Genomic DNA, 25,033 nt, shown 5'->3' with positions numbered 1-25,033 from the left:
AGAATTTGATTACCAACTGTCAGAAGTGAGCAGTGACAGGGGCAAGTTAGTCTAGGATGAATCTTAGGGAAAGAAAATTGTCACTTACGTGTGAATTAGTTTATGTGAATTAGAGAGGGAACCAGTTTAGGGGGGCAGATGATTAGTGTTAGCTGGTGGGTCAGGAGAGAGAGTGAGGCATGGGGACTAGTGGAAGGGGCAGATCTGCACATCAGTCAAGGTGTTAGAAGTGGGAGGATATTCACCACATGTTCAGGTAACCACATTTGATACTAAAGTCTAAGGTGTGAGTAGAGGGCCTAACCAGATGCCGGAGCTTTCTGGGAAGGTAGACTTGGGGCCAGCTGGAAGGGGCAAGGATGGCTACTGAAAAAACCCGGAGGCTTGGTTGGCAAGAGCTATTGCAGATCGTGTTGGGGCTATAAAGACACGAGGCTAAAAGCACTCCCCAGCAGCAGTTTGATTCCGGAAGCATATTCTCCCAGCAAGACACATCAGGGAGCAGAATGCTAGGCGGCCCCGGCAGCACGGCTCCCTCTGCTGGGTGATCTTGAGCACAGACAGCACAGCAATCAAGCAACAGATGGGGCTGGACGCAAAGGGCTCAGCATGGCCAACCGTGACTCTGTTCTTGTTGTGTGGGCTTGAGGTTTGGGGCGCAGTGAGCGCTGGGGCAGTGAAAGGGGAACAGGTAGTCCTGAGATGCCACCTGGAGTGAGTGTCTGGACATTCTGAAGCTAATGGCCCACCTGTAGGTGTAACAGTGAAAGAAGGACAGTATTTATAAAGTCAGAGATTTTGCTCTGAGAAGGTGAATAATGGGAGACTCTCCAGGCTTTCTGAAATGTTTTATCATGTTTTGTAACAGTACATTTTATGTTCCAAAGGAAGCTCTTCTGATAGAGAATTTCCAGGTTGTTGGTTGTAGAAATAGCCATTTAATGGTCTAACACCTATTCTTTCACCTTTTCTCATTAGCCATCTCTAATGGGACTCCTCCCTCACACTGTCCCCTGGGTCCCACACTCTGGCTCTGAGGCAGAGGATTGGTTCTGGGACAGCAGGAACCTCTTGTTGCAGGAGGTGGTGACCTTCGAGGACGTGGCTGTGCACTTTACCCAGGCAGAATGGGCTGGCCTCTCTTCTGCACAGAGGGCCCTGTACAGAAGTGTGATGCTGGAGAATTACGGGAACTTGACATCCCTGGGTAAGGCTACTTCCTCCTGGGACTCAGATCTATGCTTTTCTGCTTCCTTCTTTTTCCTTATGGGCTGGGGGTATGGCGTGGAGAAGGAGGGGTTGTCTCTGGTATCCCCGCTGCATGGTTCAACCACTGAGCCACACGGCTGGGCAGTTTTCCTTCTTTTGACATAGCAGACCCAGGGCTGAAAGGTGCCATTTCTCTCCCCTTTTCAGGATACACAGTTCCCAGCTCTGCCCTCATCTCACTTCTGGAGGGAAGGGACTTGCCTTGGGGCCTGGAGGCACAGGATGACCCACCTGCAGAGAGGAGGACACACGTCTGTCAAGGTAAACGAGGCCAGTTTAAAATGGGCAGCTGTGGGGCTTCACAGAGCGTATGCTTTAAAATGAACCATGCTCGCAAGGATTTAAATAGGTGATCTTTCCTAATAGGTAAAGTATGAAACCTTTCCCGCCAGTTTTAACCCTTATCAAGATAACTGTTTCCTCATGCCTCTCATGCAATTCTTGGATCCCTTGTTGCCTACTCAGTGGCCCTTCTTCTTTGGACAGGATGGATTTACGTAGGAGCAGTTTTTCGGTACTTGAGTGTGCCAGGTTTTGTTTAAGACTCTCTAGAGCAGCAGTCGCCAACCTTTCGGACCTCATGACCACCAGTGGTCCGCAGATACCGCTGCTCTAGAGGATACAAGTTGTGGAGACCAATGTAAAAGCTTTTTAAAAATGCGTATATAGGCAGTGGGCTGTGGGAGCTCAGCAGAAAAGCTTAGAGGAGTTACCATTTAGAAGCTCAAGTAATGGTCTTCAGGGGTAATGCCATTTGTTCTGAATTTGACCGGTTACGTGGATAGCATGTGGAGAAAAAGAAGGTAGACTGGCCCGAGGAAGGGAATAAAGGGTCCCGTAAATCAGTGTGAAGGACTTTGCAGCATAATGTGCAGGCGGATCACCTGGGGAGCATATTTTAAAACGGGGTTTTTCTGGAGCCCACCTGCAAGTATTCCTCTGTCCTTTCTAGTAAGTAGTGCAAAAGGACTCCGAGCCCAAGCAAGGCTTCCTAGCATCGGGGGCTGGCACATCCCGAGCCCCTTCCTCAGCCGAAGGTGTGAATGGAGCTGGTCTGTCTCACCCACCCAGCATTGGGTGGAACATCCAGATGCAGCCTTTGTGGTGGACCCAAGGGCTCCATCCTGCATTTACAGCTCAGGAATAGGATATGGGAGAGCAGGCAAAACAGAACATGCAGCAGTAGCAGGGACACTGATGTTACCAGCCTCAATGTCACTACTTAATCTTTGAGCCTGCACCTTCTTTGGTATTTTGTAGGCCTATAAGTGCCTGAGGTCAAAAGATACTAGAACATACGAGGGACAAGTTCTTCAAATACAGAGTCTGGAAAAGCTTAGGAAGCAGTCCAACGTGTCGTGTGTACGTTGACCCCCTATTCCACCTCGACAGTTCTCTGCCCGTGTGATATTTGGCACTTTTATTGCTAGCAGGCCAATGTGGAGGTTGAACTAGTAATCTCTAAAAGCTCTATGTTATTTGATGCTCTTTTGTTTCTAGTATCATTCTCAGGTGGCACTGTGCTTTCTGTTTATGTCAGATTCCGAGACCAACATTGGCAGTGAGTCCACATCAGGACAGGGAATTTCTGAAAACAGAGCTGTGGTGTTGTCTTGTGGTCTGCAGAAGATTGCTCCTCAGAGAAGCAACTTCCTAGGAACATGTAAACTGGAGAAGCACCAGGAAATCTCCACAAGGAAACATGGTGGAGGAAAGGTTCCCAGAATCCACTGTGACGGGAAACCCTTCTGGTGTGAGGAATGTGGGAAGTGTTTCAGCTATTTTTCTCACTATGTTAGACACCAGAGAATCCACACTGGGGAGAAACCCTTTGAGTGTAATGAGTGTGGAAAAGCCTTCAATGGCAATTCCTCATTGATTCGGCATCAGAGGATCCACACTGGAGAGAAACCCTATCAGTGTGAGGAGTGTGGGAGAGCCTTCAATGATAATGCAAACCTGATGAGGCATCAGAGAATCCACAGTGGGGACCGACCCTATCACTGCCAGGAGTGTGGGAAAGGCTTCACCAGCAGCTCTGAGTTTGTTATACATCAGAGAATCCACACTGGAGAGAAACCTTATGCATGTAATGAGTGTGGAAAAGCTTTTGTCGGTAACTCACCACTACTTCGGCATCAGAAAATTCACAGTGGAGAGAAACCCTATGAATGTAATGAATGTGGCAAAAGCTTCGGAAGGACTTCCTATCTTATCCAACATCAGCGTATTCACACAGGGGAAAAGCCTTATTCTTGTAAAATATGTGGGCAAGCCTTCAATTTGCATAAAAAATTAACTCGACACCAGAGAGTCCACAGCGATAAGAAACCCTTTGACTGTGTAGCTTGTGGAAAAGCCTTCAGTGCTCAGGAACAACTAAAAAGGCATCTGAAGACCCATATTCAAGAGTCTTCCTATGTATGTGATGAGTGTGGAAAAGTCTACACTAGCAAAAGAAGTCTTCTACAGCATCAAAGAGTCCATACTGGAAAGAAACCCAGTGGGTGTGTCAAGTATGAAAAGACCTTTAGGACTTCTCCCCAGCTAGGTGACCTTGAGCACGTCCACCCCGGAGAGAAACCTGCGCTGGACATTTGTCGTTTTGGCCTCCCAGAGTTTTTTACCCCCTTTGACTGGTAGTATATTCAGTTCCCTTTGGGACCCCATCTCCTACTCACGAGTAGACTGTGTGACACAGACCCGCCTTAGCCATTGTTGTTGGTCAGTAGGTGACCCAAGATGGTCCAGTTAGAGTTCCAGGATGTGGCCAGACTTCACAGGAAGAAATACTGTTCTTTTTCCTTAGTCTTAAAGCTGAGAGGATTTCCTGGATTATTGTGGAAGCTGAGAATAGAGTCAGTACAGCAGAAAAAAAAAAGTGTTGGAGAGTAATCAGCCTTGACAATTCCATTTGAACTACATTAAACTATGTCTGAAGCTAGAAATGCATCTGGGCTTTTGAATTCCAGTAACCAATAAATTCAGTTTTGTTTTTCTCAAGCAAGGTTGAGTTAAGTTTTCTTTCCTTGGAATGGTGCCTTAACAGTCTAACAATTATCCTATATAATAAAAGGCTAACATGCAAATCGACCGAACGGTGGAACGACCAGTCGTTATGATGCACACTGACCACCAGGGAGCAGATGCTCAACGCAGGAGCTGCCCCCTGGTGGTCAGTGTGCTCCCACAGGGGAGCGCCATTCAGCCAGAAGCAGGGCTCAGGGCTGGCAAGCGCAGTGGTGGTGGCGAGCCGTGGCAGTTGGATATCCCCCAAGGACTCCCAGACTGTGAGAGGGCACAGGCAGGGCTGAGGGCCCCCCCCTGGAGTACACAAATTTCGTGCACCAGGCCTCTAGTTTTTAATAATGGTTATAATCTAATAATCTTCAGGACTAACGAAGGAGAAATGTTTTGTGTGTATGATGTATGGGAAAGTCTTCAGCTATGTCCCAGCAGCTCTGGTAACTGTAAGAAGAATAGGAAACCCATTGGAACATGGGAGCCCAGGGTGCATCAGGACAGCACCAGGGGATGGAAGTTCTAACAGCTCAAACTCTGTGACAGACGTTTAGTCTTACTACAAAATTATCAGTGAGTCCATTCTCAAGAAAAGTCTTAACTATGTAACCAAATGCTACCAAACAAAAGACTTCAATTTTGTTTTCTCAGTTTTTATTTGGAATGGATACTATTCTAGGCACCAGACTGGTAAATGCCAGGCTGTTGTAGCTTTTCCAGCTGGGTGTTTGTCTTGAATAGCATGCCCATCCTTCCCTTTGATCTAGGGCAGTGGTTCTCAACCTTCCTAACGCCGCGACCGTTTAATACAGCTTCTCATGTTGTGGTGACCCCCAACCATAACATTATTTTTGTGGCTACTTCATAACTAATTTTGCTACTCTTATGAATCGTAATGTAAATATCTGATATGCAGGATGTATTTTCCTTGTTACAAATTGAACATAATTAAAGCATAGTGATTAATCACAAAAACAATATGTAATTATATATGTGTTTCCGATGGTCTTAGGCGACCCTTGTGAAAGGGTCGTTTGACCCCCAAAGGGGTCACCACCCACAGGTTGAGAACCGCTGATCTAGAGTCTGTTACCGGATAAAAAGGAAAGAACAGAGGTTGGCAGACAGTGGTCTCTGCTTCTGCATGCCTTCTGTAGAACTTCTGTAACCTGGTGTGTGCCTATCTTAGGAATTGGGGCTTCATGATTATTGAGGAGGTCTTATTTTCTTACCTACAAAATGAGGTGACTTTTTTGCGATCCACCATTTGGGGTCAGCATTTCTGTGACACTGATCTGCTAATTTCTTCCTTAGACAAGCCTTTATTCCTAGCTAAAGCTCTGTTTTCTGAGCCTAGGAAGAAGTGGAAATCTTCATTGCCAAGAGCAACATAGTCCCCAGCAATCACTGCCCAATTGTGGGACCATTTTCCTATCTGAATGAGAGAAGCCATGTAAATTGCACAGGATCAGGGCAAAGCAGAGAAGGGCTCCTAGCAATGGTCAGAGATCCCAGGTATAGGACATATCCTCACTCCAGTGCCAGAAATAAAGAAGGGTCCTGCCCTGGAGTTGGAGTTGGACCTGGAGCCTTTGGATTACATCAGTAACAAACTACATACCTCCTTCATGCCAGGCCTTGTAATTTACCTGAGGATAATGGTGTTGAACAAGGCAGCTATAGTCCCTGCTCTCTGGAGTGATCAGAGAAAACATGTTTAAATAAACTGTCACCGTTAAATAAGCACAAATGTACTAAGCACTGAAGTACAGAACGCTGCAATGCTTCATAACTGACCAGCCTCCCTTTTACTAGGTGGTCAGGGAAGGCTTGCTTTCCAAGGGAAATGGGATTTTTAGCTGATACCAAGTAACAGTCAAGACCGAGGTGGGAATGGGAAGGGAAAGGCATGGTAGGTATAGAAAACAGCATGTTCAGCAAGTGGGGCTGAAGTGGAGAGGGGGAGAATGGGAGTGCTGAGAGGCTGGAGAAGTGAGTGCAGGCCTCCAACCACCTTCCAGTGCAGGAAAGGAAGGGATCGGAGCTGGAAGGAGAAAGGCCAATACCATCAGACTTGGGAGGGACCCTGCGGGTGGGTGGTGCAATCCAAGGGCTTATTTTGGGATTTTATGGGGGTGTTTTTGTTACAGTGTTTGGTGGTAACCAGGAGGGTCACAAATCCTGCAATGCACAGGATGGTTCTCCCCACTGAAAAAGTTTTCACAGCCGTAGTCAGTTTGGCTCAATGGATCAAGCCTCAGCCTGCAGACGGAAGCTTTACTAAGGCACAGGTCCCCGGCACCACCCCGAAGAGCAAACGCTCCGGAAACGACACCCAAGGGAAAGGGACAGAGAGCGCCAGGCTCGGGGGCTCAGGTTTGGAGCGCAGGGGGCGGGGCCAGGGCACCACCGAGAGGGAGCGACGGCATTCCTAGAGGGGCTCGGCCTCAGCCTAGTGACGCACTTCCGGCCGCCCCGCGGAGGCGCGAGCAGCGGAGGTGAGTGGTACTGTGGCTGGTGGGGTGGTACCCTGGCTCTTTGTGCGTGAGGGGTGCCCTTCCGCCCGGGTAGGAGCTGGGTTGCCCACCTCTGGAGCAGGGGGCAGGTCGGCGGCCCCTCTCTGACTCCCGCTTTGAACCCGGCGGCCGAAAACGTCCCGTTCCCGTGGGAAGCGAAGCCCCAACCAGTTGGGGAGAGATGCTGCTGACTTTCGGGAACGTGTGTCGGAGCAGCCGGCGGGTGGGATGTTTGCGGGGCGAAGCGGCCCGACGGGGTAGTCACGAGTCCTTTGACACGTTGAGGTCACGCAGGCGCCTTCACCAAGGGTGGGCTGCGTGCGCTCCGGCTCCTGACGCGGGGTCGTGCAGCAAGGCCCCGGGGAGGAGCAGAAGAGGCAGGGCCCCTCCGCCCGCCTGAGAGCGGAACAAGCCGGCGTTTGGAAGGCGCTGGCGTTTGGAAGGCGCTGTCCGCTTACCGGAGCGGTGTCCGTTCCCAGAGGTAACCGCGCCCTGCGCCCCATCTGTGGGATGGCAGCGGCCCGGCAAGGATTGCTACAATGTAATCAGTGACTTGTTCAGCCCTAGAATACACTTAACTCCAGCATTGTAATTCATACCCGTATGGAAAGCAAGTTTGCTGATGTCAACGAATAAAGATCTGAGGCCACGAAGCAAGTTTATTTGGGGTCTTCAAGGACTCGGATCCAAGAGAAGCGGATTCAGGTAACAGCCCACACTAAGCTCTGGAGAGAACGAAGAAAGGCAGGGTTTATAAAGGCGCAAGTCACAAAATGTAATTCTTCCATGCAATTGAGGTATTGCCGGCGAGCTTAACAGGGTTTGGTTAGTTCCAATATGGAAACGAGGGAGGTGAGAACTGAGGAGTTGGAAAAATTCCATACATGTCCGTGTAGCAGCAGTTCTAAGATGTTAATGATTCCCGCATGGTTATGTCTCTGCCTGGAGCGGAGTTTAGCACCAGGTTTTGTGCTCTGTTTGTTGTAGTGTAACAACAGGACTAGCAACAGTAAAAGTAGCTCTGAAAACAGAGGCACAACGTGTGCGTAGGCCCCACTTCCCTCACAGCCTCCTGACGCTATTAAAGTGACTCAGCAATGTTTATTACATTGTAGTTTTCCCATTCTCACTAGAGGGCGGCGTTTGAGTGCAGGTCTTTATAGCCTTAGAGCATCTAGTTAAAATACTGTTTTCCAAAGTTACCTAGTTCTTGTCTTGCCCACCATTTCCGTGTGGGCACGTGACTCAATTGCAGGATAGTTAGGCTCATTTGATGTTGTTTGTGTTCCTGTTTTGGGTCATCACCACCATCCCATCCTGGTTGGTTGATTTTAAATATTTATGTGTATTTATTTATTTGTTTATGTGAAACATTACTCTGGTTATAAAAGAACAAAAGGCACACTCAGAGACACGACACTCCCTCCTCCCTTCTACCCAGTTTCCTTCCATCCTGTTCCCATTCCAGGGTTCCTTTCACCCACTTCCCACCCACACCTGGTGTAACCACTCTCCTTTGTTTCTGGTTTATCCTTCCATTTCTTTTTGTATAAATGACCAGACACATATTTTCTTTCTTTCTTTTTTTTTTATTGCTTAAAGTATTACAAAGGGTATTACATATGTGTCGGACACATATTCTCTTATACTCCTGTTTTTGCACTTTGTGGTTTTTTTTTAATTTTATTTGACAAAATACTTTGAAAATCACCCATATCATAGAGATAATTATCTTTTTTAAAAAATGCCATTCACGTATACATAAGACTGCATCTACTATGACAGTTAAGAAGCATAGTAAAATGAGCAGCCATGAACACACCACCCCATTAAGGAGGAGAACATTACCAGTACTGCTGCATCTGTCTGTGTGCTCAGCCCCAACCCAACTCCCAGCATCCCACCCCTAGAAGTAACAACTGTCTTAAATTTTGTGTTAATGTAGCCTTGCCTGTTTTTAAAAATCATTTTCTTACATATGCGTGTATATGTAAATAATGTGTTTAGTTTGCTTTTGAGCTTTGTGAAAACGACAGCGTAGAGTCTGTAGTCATATGTTCCTAAATTCGTCCATGTTGTGAGTCATTCATTTTTGCTGCTGGGCAGTTGTGTTGACGCTACCCAACTCAAGGGGTTCAGTGCTTAGGGGGTTCTAGTCAAGGAGACATGGTTGTTGTTAGGTAGTTTTATTTACTCACAGCAAGTAAAGGAGACCACAGATTCACATCCAAATCTGCTTCCTGGAAGAGAGGCTTAGCCATTGCTTTATACACTGTTTGGTCAATTACATGTTGATTTCTTTGCAGTTGGCTAAACTTACCTGGATTTGGTTAATTGCATGTTGAGTTCTTTCTTTTTTGGGGGGTGGGGGCAATTGGCTAAACTCTTGGGTTGAGTGGTTAAGCTCATCCTGAGTGGATAAGCTGCATCTGCAAAATACTGTGCTACATTTTCACACTTAACAAGATCTGCCCAGACCTTGAGACTCTTGTCCCATCTGACATTGGCGTGATCAAAAGATTGGGAAACTTATTTTGCTCTTCTCTACTACAGTTTAAATAATGTTAGAATTACTCATTTCTCCAATATTTGAAAAGATTTACCTATGATATATATGGGCTCAGTACTTTATGAGTACACTCTTTACTGGCTCTCTCAGTTTGATTAGGTAAAAGTAATCATGGATTACAGAGAAAAATCTATTTAATAAAATTGGTAGAGTTGATTCATTAAATTCATATAGAATTATATGTTCTTCCATCATATACGTTTTTAAGCATCTATAGACTATTTTTTAAATGGGCACTTCAGCTATTAACCCTCAAACATTCGTAAAGCAGAAATAAGTGTATTGGACTATTCAAACACCATCAGTAAAGCCAGAAATTATGAACAGAGAAGAAATTAACAACATACTATCCTAAACAATTCTTTGGTCAGAGACTAAACACCAACTATCAAATAGTAATTAAAAAATGACATAAAACCTCTGGTATGTGGCTAATTTTGTATTCAGAGGAAAATTTATGGCCTTATAAGTTTTAATTGCCAAATAGGAAAGTATGGAAATAAATGAATAAGCCATGCTCCCCTAAGAAGTTTGAAAAAGCCTTTATAGTCTAGTTTTCCCCAAAAGCAGAACAAAGGGCAAAGATTTATGTGCCGGTGATTCATCTGGGAATGTAGTCCCGGGGCAGAAAGACAGGGCCTGGCACAGAGGGGAAGGAGAGCCAGTACCAGGGTGCTCTGTCAGTGTGGCCCTTCTCCATCTGATTGCTGCTCTGTCTTACAGGATCTTGGAGGAGCTTTGGAATCTCATTTGGGGGTCTAAAGGGGAAAACATTTATCCATTGACCTCTGTCCCCTATTGGTCAAGGGTGGCACCACAGGCATTAACTCTCCTGCACTTTAGGGACCAGCAAGTGTCCACAGGTTTCCGCAGGGGCCCCATACAGGACAGCAGAGAAGCCCAGGGCAGGAGCCAGGCATCAGTGATGGAGATCCTTGCAGAGGCATTGGCAGGCTGCACCTGCACAAAGCTGAATAAGCTTCTGGAACAGGACTAAGTGTGAGACAAGAGGAATGGAGTGGTGCGTAAAAGTATCTCTTGCAGAGCCTAAGAAACAAACTAAGAAACAGAGCTTAATGAATTAAAATCAATTAGGGGAAAAACAAAAACAAACAGTGTTCTAAATAAATTAAAAAGCTGGTTCACTGAAAATAAAACAACATTAAAATAAATAAACCACTGCTCAGCCTTCTTTATTAATCTGTTTGGGATGCCATAACAAAATGCCATTGACTGTGTGGCTTTAACAACAGGAACCTAATCTTATCGTTCTGGAGACTGCAAGTCCAAGATGAAGGAGCTGCTGATTTGTTCTTAGTGAGGGCTCTCTCCTGGGGTTTCAGGTGGCTGCCTTCTCACTGTGTGCTCACATGGCAAAGATGGAGAGCTTTGGAGTCCCTCCCTCCCTCCCTCCATAGCAGTATGGTTTATTAAGCTTAGTGCAGGCGCTGGGACTTGCCCCTGGTGCTCTTCATGTACAAAGCCTGAACATTCTGCCAGTTCTTTTTGAGCAATGACACCAAGAAATTGACAGCTAAGTGGATGTTGTACACATCTCATCACCTGTCATCTTCACGTGGCCAACAGCCGCTGCCAGACACAGCACCTCCTGCATCTGGAACTTGATTGCGGATTTTATCTCCTCAGCTTTAGCCACCATGTTCTCATTGTGGGTCAACAAGGACGGGAACTTGCCAGCCTTATCAGGCCCAGGCCCAGGATTCATGGGATTTGCTTGATCAGAGACTCTGAAGCCAGAAAGGCATCGTACTTGGCCATCTTCTTGACCAGTTTCTTATTCCTGCTGAGTTTCTTCAGCGCCTTGATGTCCATGTGCGGGATGTCCACGGCCTTGGCCTCATCACAGTGCTGCTGGTCGCCCAGAACACACATGGAGAACTTGGGGTGGGGCGTGGACTTAAGCCTGATGGTGCCCGAGAAGCGTTTGTCCCCTGAGGGTCATAGTTCTTCAGGCCAATCTGCAGCTCAACTGTCTCCATAAACTTCCGGCGCTTGCGCTGGTTCCTTTGCAGCACCTCCCGCACCGCCTAGGAGAGGGTGTCCTGGGAGACTTTGCTGCTCATGGGTCCTCGTGCTGCAAAAACCGGAAAAGAGCTCGTCCTTTTCTTTTAAGTGCATCAGCCCTATTAGATTTGGGCCCCGCCCTTATGACCGCATTTAATCTTATTACCACCTCAGGGGTTAGAACTTTAACATAGGAATTTTGTGGGGACACAAAATTTACCAAGGGAAGAGGTCTAAAAGCATATATATTCAAAAGAAGTGGAGGATGTGAGGGCGATCTGGCTGGGACATCTGTCACTCCATTGATTGCCAGGGTTGATTCGGCTGATCTGGCTGGCTAGGTGGGTGTCCCCCTACTCCCTCACCGATCCATGTGCGTCCCTCCCCCCCCCCCCCCCCAGGAGAGGACCGGTCTTCGGTCAAGGGTATACGAGTAGCTGCGCTCCCCTGCTAGGACCAAGCTCTAAACTAGAACTCCCCTCCAAACAAGCTCTCAAAAGAAGTGGAAAAAGCAAAGTAGCTCCAGATATGGAGGAAGTGAAAAAAATCATAAACCAGTTTTCCCCACACCTGTGCTAAAGTTGAAATCCTGGAAGTTGTAGATGAAATTTTAGGACGCATACATTTTCAAGACTGAATTTAGGATCCGTGAGAATCAGAAAATAGCCACTCCGTGTGTTTTTGAACATGGTGAGCAAGGGGCTTTGGGTCATGGGCCCTACATGCCACAGCGATCCCCTCTGCCAGGTCGCTGAGATCTCGGCTTCTTTGCTCTCAGCAGGCTGGGAAGTATGAGGAGGCAGCCTGGTACCTCACTTCTGGCCCAGCTTCCTGAAGGTAAGTCTGGGCCATGGGGGAGGCTGACCTCCCAAGGTCTCTACAGAGACATTAGACCCTTGAGGACTCTCATCTGTGTGAGGAGATAGGCAGGATGTGGGGGAGCAGCTGTCCCTTTCCCTGGGCCTGACCCGGGCCTCTGTGCTGGGGCTGCAGCACCTCCTGCCTGTCTTCTCTTTGAGGGGGACCGAGGGTGATACTTGTTTAGAGAGAGAAATAAATCAAAGATCTTGGTATTGTTCTGTCTCTTGAGCTGAAGCACTGCTCCTCGAGTCTTTGTTTTATTCTTTAGGCTCTGCATACATTTTTATGTACACTCGTGCGTGTGTGTGTGTGTGTGTGTGTGTGTGTGTGTGTGTGTGTGAGATGTGTGTCAGAGTTGTCAAATCCTAGGGTTCCTGGCAGTGAGCATCAGTGTCATGGCTGGGAGGAGTCCGGGGTACTGAGCGATTGAACAGATCAGCCCCACCTTCCTATGGCAGCTCCTGCTCACACTCCTATGTGGACACAGGCTGCCTGCATCTTAGATCTTCTCTTCTTGGTCAGGGTGGCTTACCTCACACTTGTCTCCCTCTGTGCTTTTCCTTAGCTCCGGTCCTTCTCTGAGAGGGAGGCGAAGCAATGGCAGCCACGCTCCTGACAGCCTGGCCTCAGGTGAGCTGTGGTTCTTCGGGTCTTGCTCTGAGCAGTTTCACATTGAGAAACCGAGAAGGGGAGCTGGTGAGCTGGTGATGAGAGCTGGAGAGGGCCTCCATGCTCACACCCGCCCGACTGGACTTGTGGGAAGAGTGGTGATGTAGAGGGACGGAAGCAGCAGGGGAGCGGGCCCGAAGGCAGGGTGTCGTGTTGGGCACATTGAGGTTCTTGGCTCCCCTCAGCAGAGGGCTCTGGGGATAGGAGATGTGGGAACTGACCAGGTAGGACGCTCCGTGTATGGGTGTGAATGGAGGAGGCAGCAGAGGACTGGGATTCCCAGGGACCAGGTACAGGTGAAGCAGGGCTGTGCTTCTAATTGAGGGGAAGAGGAGGGTAGTGAGGGCAAGGGAGGAAGGAAACTGGAAGCCTGCGCGACAGGCTGTCTCACTCTGTCTTCAGAGGCTTTCAGGGCTTGGGGGGCAGTGGCTCAAACTGTAGGTCTCTGATAAGAGCTCTGGACCCTCTCCCCCAGAAAAATACACGTGCAAACAAAGTTTTCCATGCAATTTCAGGGACTTCAGGGACCCCCATGGACTGCAGGTTGGGAAAGTCATAGTCACAGGAACTCCAGTAACCGCTTCAGGCTTCCTATGCTGCAGGCACCATACTAAGCACTTTGCATGGATCGCTCATTCCTGACAACTGACCTCTGAGAGAGGTGCTGTGTTGGACTCATTACACCACAAAAGACACGAAGGCAAAGGAGATAGAGTGACTTGCCCAGGGTCTCACAGGCTTCACTGCCCAGCCTTGGGGCACGGGTGGGACCAGTGGAGTTAACTTGGTCAGATTTGTGATGGCCGTGTAGGGAATAACTTTCAGGGAGATTCAAAAGCAGGGTGACCACTTCAGAAAGAAGTCCCCTGGTCCAGGCGATGGGGCTTCATCAGAAAAGTAGTTGTTAAAGAGGGGGATCTAATTCCAGTAATGCTTAACATAAAAACCGTTAGGAGATGGGGGTAAGGGAGAGGGAGGAGTCAAGAATGAATCCCCAGGGTTCTAGCTGAGGTTTCCTGCACAGATAGTGGCGGGTGACACCAACTGAGGTTTGAATTCAGGAGGAGGCACCAGCTTACCTGGGGAAAGGGCGGTGGCAGTGGGCTGTGAAGGCATTTAATTTTGTGTGGAGAAGTTATTTGACCTGTCCGAGGTCACACAGCGAGTGACTCGCAGTAACTCCCAGAAGCTGACTAGGTTATTTGCTGGGTGGAGGTTGGTAGAGTCAACAAAGACAGATCCTGGCAGATAGTTGAGGGCAAATCCCTGCCAATGTGTCCCCAAGGTTGTTAGAGAAGGCTGAGGTGGGCAGAGAGCAGCCAGAGTCTGCAGCTGCAGGACGGAGGAGCCGGGCCTGCGAGCATGCAGCGTCAGCACTGAGTGGCAGAGCCGGTGCTGACTGCAGAGGGTATTGATGCAAAGAGGAGCAGCCAAAGGGTGTTTGAGGAGCTCGCCAACAGGAAAGCTGAGCTCCCTTCTCGTCCAAACCTTGGATGACGGTGCAAAGGATGAGGCTTGAATGGGAGGGGGTAACAAAACGTCAGGTTTTCAGCAAGACCCATCTGGAAGCGGAATGGCTGTTGCTGCCACCCCCTCACCCTTGGTCCCCAAGCTGATCTGGGCAGCGCTGAGCTTCCTCTGCTGGAGGTTCTGAAGCAGAGGCGGCACAGCCCCTTGCTGGGAAGTTGGTGACGCGGATCAGGCTGCAGATGGGGCTGGATGAGATGGAAGCCATGGCCATTCTTTGGGAGCAGGATGGAGAAGCGCAGACCTCAAGGAGAAGTGGGAATGCTGGTGGGTGGGTCCTGAGCCGTGCCCACCAGTGAGGGAGTGGCTATACTGTCTTTGAGAAGTATAAAAACGGCATGAGGTTTCTCTGCCTCGAGAGAAGTCACATGTGCCCTGGTTTGCTTTTCAGGTATTTTTCTCACATTTTTTGCCGTGTTATTACTTTCATGCTCTTCACAAGCTCCCTCCCCGAGCCCTTATACTGCCCTCTGCCCCCCACTTAGGGCCTGAGCCATGGAATTGGCCCTAGGGCAGCAGGAACCTGTTGTTTCAGAAGTCGGTGACCTTTGAGGATGTGGCTGTGTACTTCACCCCAACGGAGTGGGATGGCCTGTCCCCTGCACAGAGGGCTCTGTACAGGGATGTGATGCTGGAGAATTATGGGAATGTGGCCTCCCTGGGTAAGGCCTCTCCCCTGGACCCAGACTTGTCGGTTGGGGTTTCCTGACTTCCCTTACATGTTGCAGGTGGGGTCTCTGGTGAATCCTTTACTGAGTGGGGACTCCAGAGGCTGAGATTCCTAATTCCCTAGACCCAGGGATTGCTGGGAAGGGCAAACCCCAAGCCCTTTTTGGGTCAATATAGGATTTTGCCGGGACTAGTGTGCACTCTTTATGAACCCTATAGAAGCTGTGTTTTAGACAGTGTGGAAAAAGCAACTTACAGCGTTATCTTTAGTTCCCCCTCACCTGCATCTTCGGTCTTTCCAAGGATGTCAGTGCACTCTGAATATCTCAGGCCAAGGTCAAAAACTGGTGTCCGTTTGGGCAGATTCTGTTTTCTCTGCATGAAGTCTCCTGGGCCCATGGTCTGGGCCCTTGTCGACTTCTCCCTCACCTCCTCAAGCCCTCTCCTCCCCACCTCATGGACACCTTGGGGCTCTTACCTCCCCCCCAACCCCCCCAGTTGCCAAGACAATCGGAGAAGAGGCTTAGGTATCACCCAATGGCAGACTATTCACCCTTCTCTCCTGTTTCCTTTTCCCCAAAACAGGATTTCCACTTATCAAACCTGCTGTGATCTTACAACTGGAGGGAGGAGGTGAGCTGGGGGGCCCATCTCCACTGGCTGCTGAAACAGGCACAGACCCTCCAGGCCTCTGGACTGGTAAGGGAAGCACATATTGCCTATTATGCTGGAAAGTTTAACTCTTTAGGAAGAGTTAGCATGTAAGCATAAGTTAGCATGTTAGCAACATATAACCATGCCACGCTTATTGGCCAGCTATACAAAGTAAAATTTAAATAAATTTTGATGATCTATATAGAGATAGATTCAATTAAGATCTTTTCTATTTTCACAATTTTCTATTTCTTTGTACTTAGAACAGATCATTTTCAAATGCCTCATTCTAACTTTTTTAATCCTAATTTTAGAATTTTACCTTACTTAGAAAATAAGGAATGGATTAAGTAATTTGGGTGCAGGGAGAGGGTTCTTGCTAGTTTTCTAAACATCGTCTATTTAACACTTTACACAGAACAAGAAAATAGCCCTGTGGTTAGAAGTATAGTTTTGGGGGTAGATTTTCTGAGGTTCAGTCCTAACTGTGCAACTTCCTAGGAAGTTGACTGTGTGACTTTGAGCAAGTCAGTTATTTAGTTCTCTGAGAGTTGGTGTTCTCATCCCTGAAAATGAGATAATAATAATAAAAGTAGGTTTTAGTGCTAGTCTTACAGTTTGAGGATGGAATGAGATAACATGTATCATGTGCCTGGCTAAGAGTGTGTGCTCAATGATACATTAGTTATTTTTGGTTTTTTGGAGGAGACAGCTTTATAGAGTAAGCTATAGGGAATAAGGCAATCGGGAGGAAGTGCTGTAATTCATTGCAGCAAATGAATTACCTGAGAGTCTTACAAATACGCAGATTGTTATTCAGTAAGTCCGGTGTGGGGCCAAGATTCTGCATTTTTGTTAAGTTTCCAGGTGATGCCAGTGTTTTCGGGTCCCAGACCACACTTGAAGTAGTGAGGCTCTCATTGGCTCAAGCAGAGCAGCTGCCAGATGACTTCTCATTTCCCATGAGGCCTAGCTTTACCTCCTGCGTTTGGGTTCCATAAGATTCTCTTACATCCCTTCAATGAATCCTCTTTTTTTAAAAGATGGTTTCAGCCAGATGATCTCTGACCAACAAAGACATGTTTTGGACATGGAGAGTTTGAAGTGCTTGGCATGGGGGGGGGGGGGGGTGTGATATTGTGGAGACCCTTAATCAAAGGTGTCTGGAAAAATCTATAGACAGTAGATAGTCCTGAAGTTTTTGAACATCCCATCATGATCTGAGCTAATAGTGGAAACATTGATCTAATCCATGAATATAGGTTTATTGGGGTGAGGACTCAAATGGGTTTTAGGCAAGCAGAAGGGGAAGGTGTAAGGTATAAGACTCATATCAGCAGAGTTGACTTTCTTTTAAAAATTATTTCCTGATGTCATCCCATACACCAAAAAGGTTGTGGGTTTGATTCCTGGTCAGGGTACATATCTAGGTTATAGGTTTGATAACTGGGCAACCAATTAATGTTTCTCCCTCACATAGATGTTCCTCACTTTTAACCTTTATGTTATTGGTTATTATTGGTTTAGAGACAGGTAGTCTTTTCAAAATCATTACTTTAAAATTATACTATTGGCACATGCTCAAAACAGTAAAAAAGGTATAGAAAATGGTGGGGAAATATATTAAACTTCCTGTTATTTTGCTCAGTTTCTTTTGTCTTCTTTCAGAAGTTTTCTAGGCATAGTACAAAAACATATGTCTATGTCCGCCCTTTTTATTTACTTTTACACAAATGGAATCTACTCTACATACCATTTCTCAACTTGTTTTTCTACTTAACAGTATATCTTTATATCTTTTCCTATTAGCACATATGGATTTAACATTTCCTGTTTTATGTTTTTTATACTAGATATTGATATTCAGGCTGACAATAATATGACAAAGAAAATGAACAAAGAAAAACATAATACATCATTTGTACTTCAGGGGGACTTTTCCCAGGAAACAGACTTCTCAGAAGCCTATATTCTAGAAAAACAACAGCAGGAAGTCCACCTAGTAGTAAGTATGAAGAAAGAAAACAGCAGTGTCATTGACGGAACAATGAAAGATGACGCAAGCCTCATGGAGGAGTGTTTGTTTAGTCAGAGTCTAAACTTGAATCAGTGTAATACCATCATCACCACTGGAGAGGAGCCCCCTGAGTGTACAGGACTGGAGAAATCCTTAAGCTTTGACACAAAACTTATCCATCATGAAATAAGTAATTCCAGGGAAAGACCATTTGAATGTGAACAATTAGTGGAAACCTTTAAGTATAACTCTCAACTTCATCATCAAAACAGCTACCTTGGGGAGAAGCCCTATCAGTGTAAGGATTGTGGCAAAGCCTTTAGTGTTAATGCAAAATTAATTTGTCATCAAAGACTTCACAGTGGGGAGAAACCCTTCAAATGTGTGGAGTGTGGGAAAAGCTTCAGTTACAGTTCCCATTACATTACACATCAGACAGTCCACAGTGGGGAGAAGCCCTATCAGTGTAAGGTGTGTGGGAAAGCCTTCAGTGTTAATGGGAGTCTCAGCAGGCATCAGAGAATCCATACAGGAGAGAAGCCTTATCAGTGCAAGGAGTGTGGAAATGGCTTCAGCTGCAGTTCTGCATATATCACACACCAGAGAGTCCACACTGGGGAGAAACCTTATGAGTGTAATGACTGTGGGAAAGCTTTCAATGTTAATGCAAAATTAATTCAACACCAGAGAATCCACACTGGAGAGAAACCTTATAAATGTAATGAGTGTGGGAAAGGTTTCAGGTGCAGTTCCCAGCTTAGGCAGCATCACAGCATCCACACTGGAGAGAGGCCCTGTCAGTGTAAGGAGTGTGGGAAAGCCTTCAGTAATAATACAAAACTCTCTCAGCATCAGAGGATCCACACTGGTGAGAAGCCTTATGAGTGTACTGAATGTGGAAAAGCCTTTAGTGTCAAAGGGAAGTTAATCCAGCACCAGAGAATCCACACTGGTGAGAAGCCCTATGAGTGTAATGAATGTGGAAAAGCTTTCAGGTGTAACTCCCAGCTTCGACAGCATCTGCGAATCCACACTGGAGAGAAGCCCTATGAGTGTAATGAGTGTGGAAAGGCCTTCAGCGTCAATGCAAAACTAATGCAGCATCAGAGGATTCACACTGGGGAGAAACCCTTTGAATGTAATGAGTGTGGAAAATGCTTTACTTCTAAAAGAAACCTACTTGATCATCACCGAATACATACTGGAGAAAAACCTTATCAATGTAAAGAATGTGGGAAAGCCTTCAGTATCAATGCCAAACTAACTAGGCATCAGAGAATACACACTGGGGAGAAACCTTTCAAATGTAAGGAATGTGAGAAAGCGTTTAGTTGTAGTTCTGATTATATTGTACATCAGAGAATCCATACTGGAGAAAAACCCTTTCAGTGTAAGGAGTGTGGAAAAGCCTTCCATGTTAATGCCCATTTAATTCGGCATCAGAGAAGCCACACTGGGGAGAAACCCTTCAGATGTGTGGAGTGTGGCAAAGGCTTTAGCTACAGTTCTGACTGTATTATACATCAGACTGTCCACACTTGGAAGAAACCCTATGTGTGTAATGTGTGTGGGAAAGCCTTCAGGTTTAGCTTCCAACTTAGTCAACATCAGAGTGTCCACAGTGAAGGAAAATGCTAATGAGAAGGATGTAGAAAACTCTGGAGATTAATGTTGAACTGAATCAGGTACCATGAGACTTACCCTGGTGGAAAACCCTGAGAGAGAAATTAATGTAGCAATCTTTACATGGAAACAAATCTTTCTCATTTTATTTATTACATTTTAAATCAGAAATGAAGACCAGTTAAAAAGTAACATTCAAAAACAAATAGGTCATTGGATGGCAGAGAGAGGCTTGCCTACGCCCAGCATCCTGGCCATGGACATATGGATAGTTGATAGCCTGACACTCGGAAAACAAACAAAAACAAATAGGTTTTTTTATACCAACAACCAATTAGAAAATATAATGGAAGAAAATATCCCATTCCCAACACCATCAAGAAAAGTAGATTTGCTAGGAATAAAATTATATGGATCACCACTGAGGGTCACAAATGGAAACAAATGGGGAGAGAGAAGCCTTGTTCTTGGATAGGAAAACTCAGATATTCACTGTACCTAAATTATTTCCCTTTCATTTTTGACAATAAGCATGCATCACTTTTGTAAAGAGGAAAAACAATAAATATTTCTTTAGAAAAGGAAAACTGTGAGTAATTTTTATTTTCATGGAATAGAGCTAACCTTTAGAAGTTTAGATAAGATCATCAGATGAAACCCCACCCATGCTCAGCAAGCCCAGCCTCCAGAAACGAAATATAAGGGAAAATATTGATAAACTGACTTCAAAAGTAAATATTTGTTTTAAATCCAAATAAAGTTAAAAGATAAAGCACAAAACTAGAACCCTTGTAAAATTTGTTATGTAAAAGTAATATGCAGAGAGGTCTTACCATTAAGAGAAAAATGCTATATAATAAAAGCCTAACATGCAAATCTACTGAACAGTGGAATAACTGGTCGCTATGACGTGCACTGACCACCAGGGGGTGGTCAATGCAGCAGCTGCCCCCAGCCCAAAGACCCCAGGCCAGCCAAGGCAGGTGCCAGCGACCCCTGCCTCCCATTGCCCCACCAGTCGCCCCACAGATCAGCCCTGACCGCTGGCCAGGCCTGGGGACCCTACCCATGCATGAATTTTGTGCACCAGGCCTTGAGCAATCTAAGAAAACCCAGTAAATCACACTAGTAGGCAGCTTAAAAAAAGATTAAATTATTAATAAAGATGTTCAGTCTTGGTAGTATTCCAAGGAGTGGAAACTAAAACGGGTGCAAACAACCACGCACAGGAAGCCCCTGAACCTCTAACACAGACACAAGATGTACACACAGACCCTCCCATGGAGGCACAGGTCCCTGCAGACAGACACACAGACCCTCCCATGGAGGCACAGGTCCCTGCAGACAGACACACAGACCCTCCCATGGAGGCACAGGTCCCTGCAGACAGACAGACCCTCCCATGGAGGCACAGATCCCTGCAGACAGACACACAGACCCTCCCATGGAGGCACAGATCCCTGCAGACAGACACACAGGCCCTCCCATGGAGGCACAGGTCCCTGCAGACAGACACACAGACCCTCCCATGGAGGCACAGATCCCTGCAGACAGACACACAGACCCTCCCATGGAGGCACAGATCCCTGCAGACAGACACACAGACCCTCCCATGGAGGCACAGATCCCTGCAGACAGACACACAGACCCTCTCATGGAGGCACAGGTCCCTGCAGACAGACACACAGACCCTCTCATGGAGGCACAGGTCCCTGCAGACAGACACACAGGCCACCTCCCTGCCCAGACCTCCCTCCTGCGCTCTCCAGCGTGAGTGACCAGTGTTGGCTGGGAGTGCCATCGAGGGCTTCACAGGAACCGCTCCGGTAGGAGAGCTAATGACGCGCTCCAGGACTTGAGCTGGAGTGTCCGGGAGATGCCATGCACACGCCCTCCCCTGCCCCCATGCACCTCGGAGCTGGTCATGTGTGGAGGCAGACCCTGGAGCCTCAGAACAGGGGTGGCAGGGCCCTTCTGACCCGCTGGCCCTGCTCTGGGAGACTCCAGGCCGAACACCGAGACCCAGAGTGCACCGAGGCATGGGGGCCATTTACTTACAGGGAAACTGAGGCCCGGAGTTGGACACTCCCTGGTCCCCAGGCCAGAGGAGAGCTGCAAGGCCATAGCTCGCTGCAACCCTCCCGGTTCCCGAACGTCCTGCCGATGGTTTGTGGGTGTGCGGTCAGCGGAGGCGGGGACAGGAAGCCCTGCAACTCTGGTCCCCGGCCGGCCAGCCGCAGGTTCTGCTATGGCAGCGACTAGGCAGGGACGCCAGGAGGGTCCAGTGGCTGCAGACAACCTGATCTTTTGTTGTCCGGATCTGCCTCCACGGCCGCGTGTCCTCGGTCTCCCTGCTTCTCCGGCTCCTGGGCGGCTCAGGGGTGGAGGACGGGTCCCAGGCTCACGGCCCTTCCCACCCGGGGGGTCCCCGAGGGCGGCAGGAGGAGGCAGGCACCCGCCCGTCCTCACGCAGCACCGTGGCCCGCCCGGACTCCCGGCCAGTGGAGCCCTTGCCAGGCGGGAAGGGGCCACAGCATGGAGACCCGCCCCTCACACGTCCAGAGGAGCCAGGGTTAAAGTCCCCTCGGCCTGGGTCAGCGCGTGCTGCCCGCAGCGCAGGCGCCCCCGCCCAGGCTGTCACCCTGTCAGAGCCTCGGAGAACAGGGGCCGCCCTTCCAGGTCAGAAGGGGAAACTGAGTTCGGGGAAACATGGCTGCCGCGGGGCACCCAGCCATTCGGGGAGGAGCCTGGTGAGAGGCCCAAGCCGGGCTGGGATCTAAGGGGGGAGGATGGGGAACGAGAGGATCCGCACTGCTCCGGCAGCTCTCCCCTACGGGCGGTGGGGCGGGGGCTTCCGGCCACACCCCCTCCTCCGGCCACACCCCCTCCTCCGGTCCGCTCACAGCCCACCCATCATCCCGCGCCTGGGCTCGCCAAGGGCGGGAGCGGGCGCCACCCGACCTCTCCTCCCCGAGAGCTGCCCCTCCGCTCCTGCCCCGCGCGGGCGCCATATGCCCGAGACCACGTGGTCTCCCCTCCGACAGCTCCCAGGACGCCCCGGGCTCCGCGGTCTGGGCGCGCCCGGGCCGGGTCCTCCGCCCGCTCCGCTCCGCTCTCCCCTCACCAGCCTCGCGGCGCGGCGCCCACGCTCAGCTCTCCTCACCGCCGTCCACCCGGGCACGGAAGCCCCACCCACGCCCGCCTCCAGGAAGCCCTCCCGGCTGCACGGCCGCGCGGAGGGCGCCTCGGCGGGGCTCCTTCAGCCGCACGGTAAGGGCCGCTCCTCGCGTCCGTGGCCGCCTCCGCCCGGAGCGCCCGGGACCCACGTGCTCCCAGCGTGTGGCCGCGACGCCCGGACCCCGCGGGGCGGCGGGAGGGCGCGCGGATGAGGAGAGGGCGGCCTCCGCTCCCGGCGGTGGCCATTGGCTGCCTCGGGCGCGGGCGGGAAACCATCGCAGGCGGCCCAGCCGGCGCTCGCGAAGGGAGAGCGGTGCCTCCGCGGGCTGGGGGCGCGCGCTGGAACCCGGAAGTCCCGCGGGCTGGCGGCCGCGCCCGAGAAGCACCGCCCGCCCCGCGGGGGCCCAGCCCGGGGACTCCCGCCAGCAGGGCCGCCGCGGGAGGCGGCGAAGGGCCCGGGGCCTCGGGCTCTGCCTGGAGGTCCTGAAGGCGGGGCCGGGAGCCGTCGGGGGCAGGACCAGAGCGCCCACGGCCCGCCCGCCCGGCGGGGAGGGGCCCGATGGCACTAGATGGGGTGACGGGAGCCTCCGTGCTCCCGGGGGTCGCAGGATGAGGGCGCTGGCGGGAGGCTCCGTGACCACGGGGAGAAAGAAGGCCGCCCCGGGAGCGGGGTCGTGAGGACGGTCCTGGCTGCGCCTGCGGGCCCTCCCCGGCTTCCTCTCCGCTCCACTGACCTCGGCCCGGGGCGCCCTGGTGCCGCGGTCCGCCTGGCCTGCCCGCTGTCAGCGCTCAGCGCCGTCTAATGGCTCCCACTCTCTGCCCCCCGCCCCCCCATTCTACTCGGAGTTGCTCCCTGGGGTGCGCCCTTGGCCCCGCAGGACCCGCTGGGGCACCCTTTCGTGGAGAGGATGGCGGCAGGGAGCCTTAAGGGAGGCAGTGGTTGTGTCTGTGTGATAGGGCGCATGCATTTCGCCGGCAGCCTCCCAGGTGAACGCCCCGGGGCTCCGGGCGGGGTGCGTGCGCGTGGGAAGGGGCGTGGGAAGGGGCGTGGGAAGGGGCGCGGTGCCCTGAGCACAACCCTCGGGTCCACCAGCCGGTGGCCACAGTGGTACGAACGGGGTTGCGCTTCCGCTGCCCGCGGGAGGGCGCTCCAGCCTCCAAATAAGGATCTGGAAACTGAAGTTTGAGGTCCGGCTCTGCGGATCCAGTCTAGCCTCGGGGTGCGCCCAAGGGCTGGGGCTCCCCCCGCCCCCCCCCCCCCCCACACACACACCACCGCCGACACCACCAGCTGTGGCTGTACCTGGGCAGGGACACAGGCAGCTTCCTGCTCCTCTCCCGGGGAAGCAAAGGTAAGAACCCCGCCCGCCTCTGGCCAATGAGTGAGGGAAACGATAGAGAAGGGAAGAGTGTGCCCAGCGCGGGGCGGGCCGGGCCCTGGCCGAGGGGAAAGGAGGGAGCAGACAGGAGAGGCTCCGGGCCACCCCCTGCCCCTCCTGCAGGAAAGGGACCAGCGGGCAGAGCGGACAGGCCGTGCCGCTCAGTGGGGCCCCGGCCGCCGCAGGGTGACATCACCTGGGAACTTGTTAGAAATACCGTCTTGGGCCCGACCCCAGACCCACAGAACCAATCTCTGGGGCTGCCCGCCCCCCACTCTGTTCTAAGAAGATCTGGGGGGGAGGGGGTTCTGATTGCTCAAATTGAAGAACCCCTGGGCGAGACAGCCGCAGAAAAGAATGGCTTCCCTGCTCTTCACTTTTTTAAAAAAATATGGAACGCTTCACGAATTTGCGTGTCATCCGTGCACAGGGGCCATGCTAATCTTCTCTGCGTCGTCCCAATGTTAGTATACCTGCTGCCGAAGCGGGCACCCGGCTCCTCACCTTCAGGGACACTCACCAAAGGTCACAGAGCCAGGCCTGTGAAGCCAGAACAGGGGAAGGAGAAGAAGCGGCTCCTCCTTCCCCCAGTCACCCAGGCTGGGCAGCCCATCGCCGGCTCCCTAAGCGAGGGGGGTCACCCAGAGACGGACATTTGAGTGGCTCCGGTGCACAACCCAATCCAGCCGCACACCTCTGAGGAAACACTAGCTTTGTGGGCGGCCTGAACACCGTCCAAAGACGTGTCCCTCTAAAAATTTCTCACTCCATCTTTCCTCCTGCCCTGAATTTACTTGGCAGATCCCCACCTTGCCCCTCATCCAAGGACACCAGGGTTTTTCGGAAATGGCACCCCAGGGGTGGCCTGCGCTTGGCTGTGGTTGTGGCCACGCCTGGTCGATGGGCCATTCGTGGCAGTGCCTGGTGTGGCGGGGAGGGTCCAGAGCTGGGCACGGGGTTCCCAGCACGAGCAGAGCTCCGCCCTGCTGACTTCCCGGCTCTAGGGTCTGACCTGCTTTCAGAGGTGGGTGTCATGCCGTGGGCGCTGGTGGAGTGC

At 50.3% G+C, this 25,033-nt stretch overlaps 2 protein-coding genes, 1 non-coding gene and 1 pseudogene across 24 annotated transcripts in view; 2 read left to right on the top strand and 2 right to left on the bottom strand.

The window, feature by feature from the left end:
• The window catches only part of ZNF19 (zinc finger protein 19), a 54,897-nt gene extending 50,625 nt beyond the window's left edge, over positions 1-4,272 (top strand). For 6 of the 12 annotated variants that reach the window (XM_059667528.1, XM_059667532.1, XM_059667529.1 and 3 more), the window contains 3 exons: positions 979-1,207; positions 1,417-1,530; positions 2,810-4,272. In XM_059667528.1, coding sequence (XP_059523511.1) covers positions 979-1,207; positions 1,417-1,530; positions 2,810-3,912 — 1,446 coding nt within the window. In that variant the 3' untranslated portion in view covers positions 3,913-4,272. The remainder of the gene's footprint in view (positions 1-978; positions 1,208-1,416; positions 1,531-2,809) is intronic. The other 6 variants (XM_059667535.1, XM_059667539.1, XM_059667538.1 and 3 more) reach the window with 1 other exon arrangement.
• A 2,498-nt stretch (positions 4,273-6,770) lies between these two features.
• Positions 6,771-20,007, top strand: ZNF23 (zinc finger protein 23). 11 transcript variants are annotated; one of them, XM_059667521.1, is made up of 5 exons: positions 6,771-6,788; positions 12,827-12,891; positions 14,943-15,119; positions 15,712-15,825; positions 17,634-20,007. In XM_059667521.1, the coding sequence occupies exons 3-5, from the start codon at positions 15,086-15,088 to the stop codon at positions 19,433-19,435; spliced, it is 1,950 nt and encodes a 649-aa protein (XP_059523504.1). In that variant the 5' UTR covers positions 6,771-6,788; positions 12,827-12,891; positions 14,943-15,085; the 3' UTR covers positions 19,436-20,007. The 11 variants fall into 11 exon arrangements, with proteins under 11 accessions (XP_059523504.1, XP_059523502.1, XP_059523500.1 ...); XM_059667517.1 differs by lacking the exon at positions 6,771-6,788 and adding an exon at positions 6,807-7,511 and having other exon boundaries at positions 14,993-15,119; XM_059667515.1 differs by lacking the exon at positions 6,771-6,788 and adding an exon at positions 11,900-12,237 and having other exon boundaries at positions 14,993-15,119.
• LOC132217387 (large ribosomal subunit protein uL1-like) lies at positions 10,812-11,462 on the bottom strand (annotated as a pseudogene).
• Positions 20,008-24,361: 4,354 nt separating the features above from the next.
• Positions 24,362-24,464, bottom strand: LOC132217750 (U6 spliceosomal RNA). The gene has a single exon (XR_009449008.1). It is a non-coding gene; the product is annotated as a U6 spliceosomal RNA (small nuclear RNA).
• Positions 24,465-25,033: the final 569 nt, after the last annotated feature.

The sequence above is a fragment of the Myotis daubentonii genome, chromosome 15 (genome assembly GCF_963259705.1).
Source record: "Myotis daubentonii chromosome 15, mMyoDau2.1, whole genome shotgun sequence".
NCBI lineage: Eukaryota > Metazoa > Chordata > Mammalia > Chiroptera > Vespertilionidae > Myotis > Myotis daubentonii.
The sequence above is the reverse complement of the archived record's forward strand: the minus strand, read 5'-3'. Positions and strand labels throughout refer to the sequence as shown.

Coding starts and splice junctions, on each gene's coding strand:
- ZNF23 (XM_059667517.1), top strand. CDS start 12,859: ATGGCAGCCACGCTCCTGACAGCCTGGCCTCAG. Junction 15,120..15,711: donor TGGGAATGTGGCCTCCCTGG/GTAAGGCCTCTC, acceptor TCCCCAAAACAG/GATTTCCACTTATCAAACCT. Junction 15,826..17,633: donor CCCTCCAGGCCTCTGGACTG/GTAAGGGAAGCA, acceptor TTTTTATACTAG/ATATTGATATTCAGGCTGAC.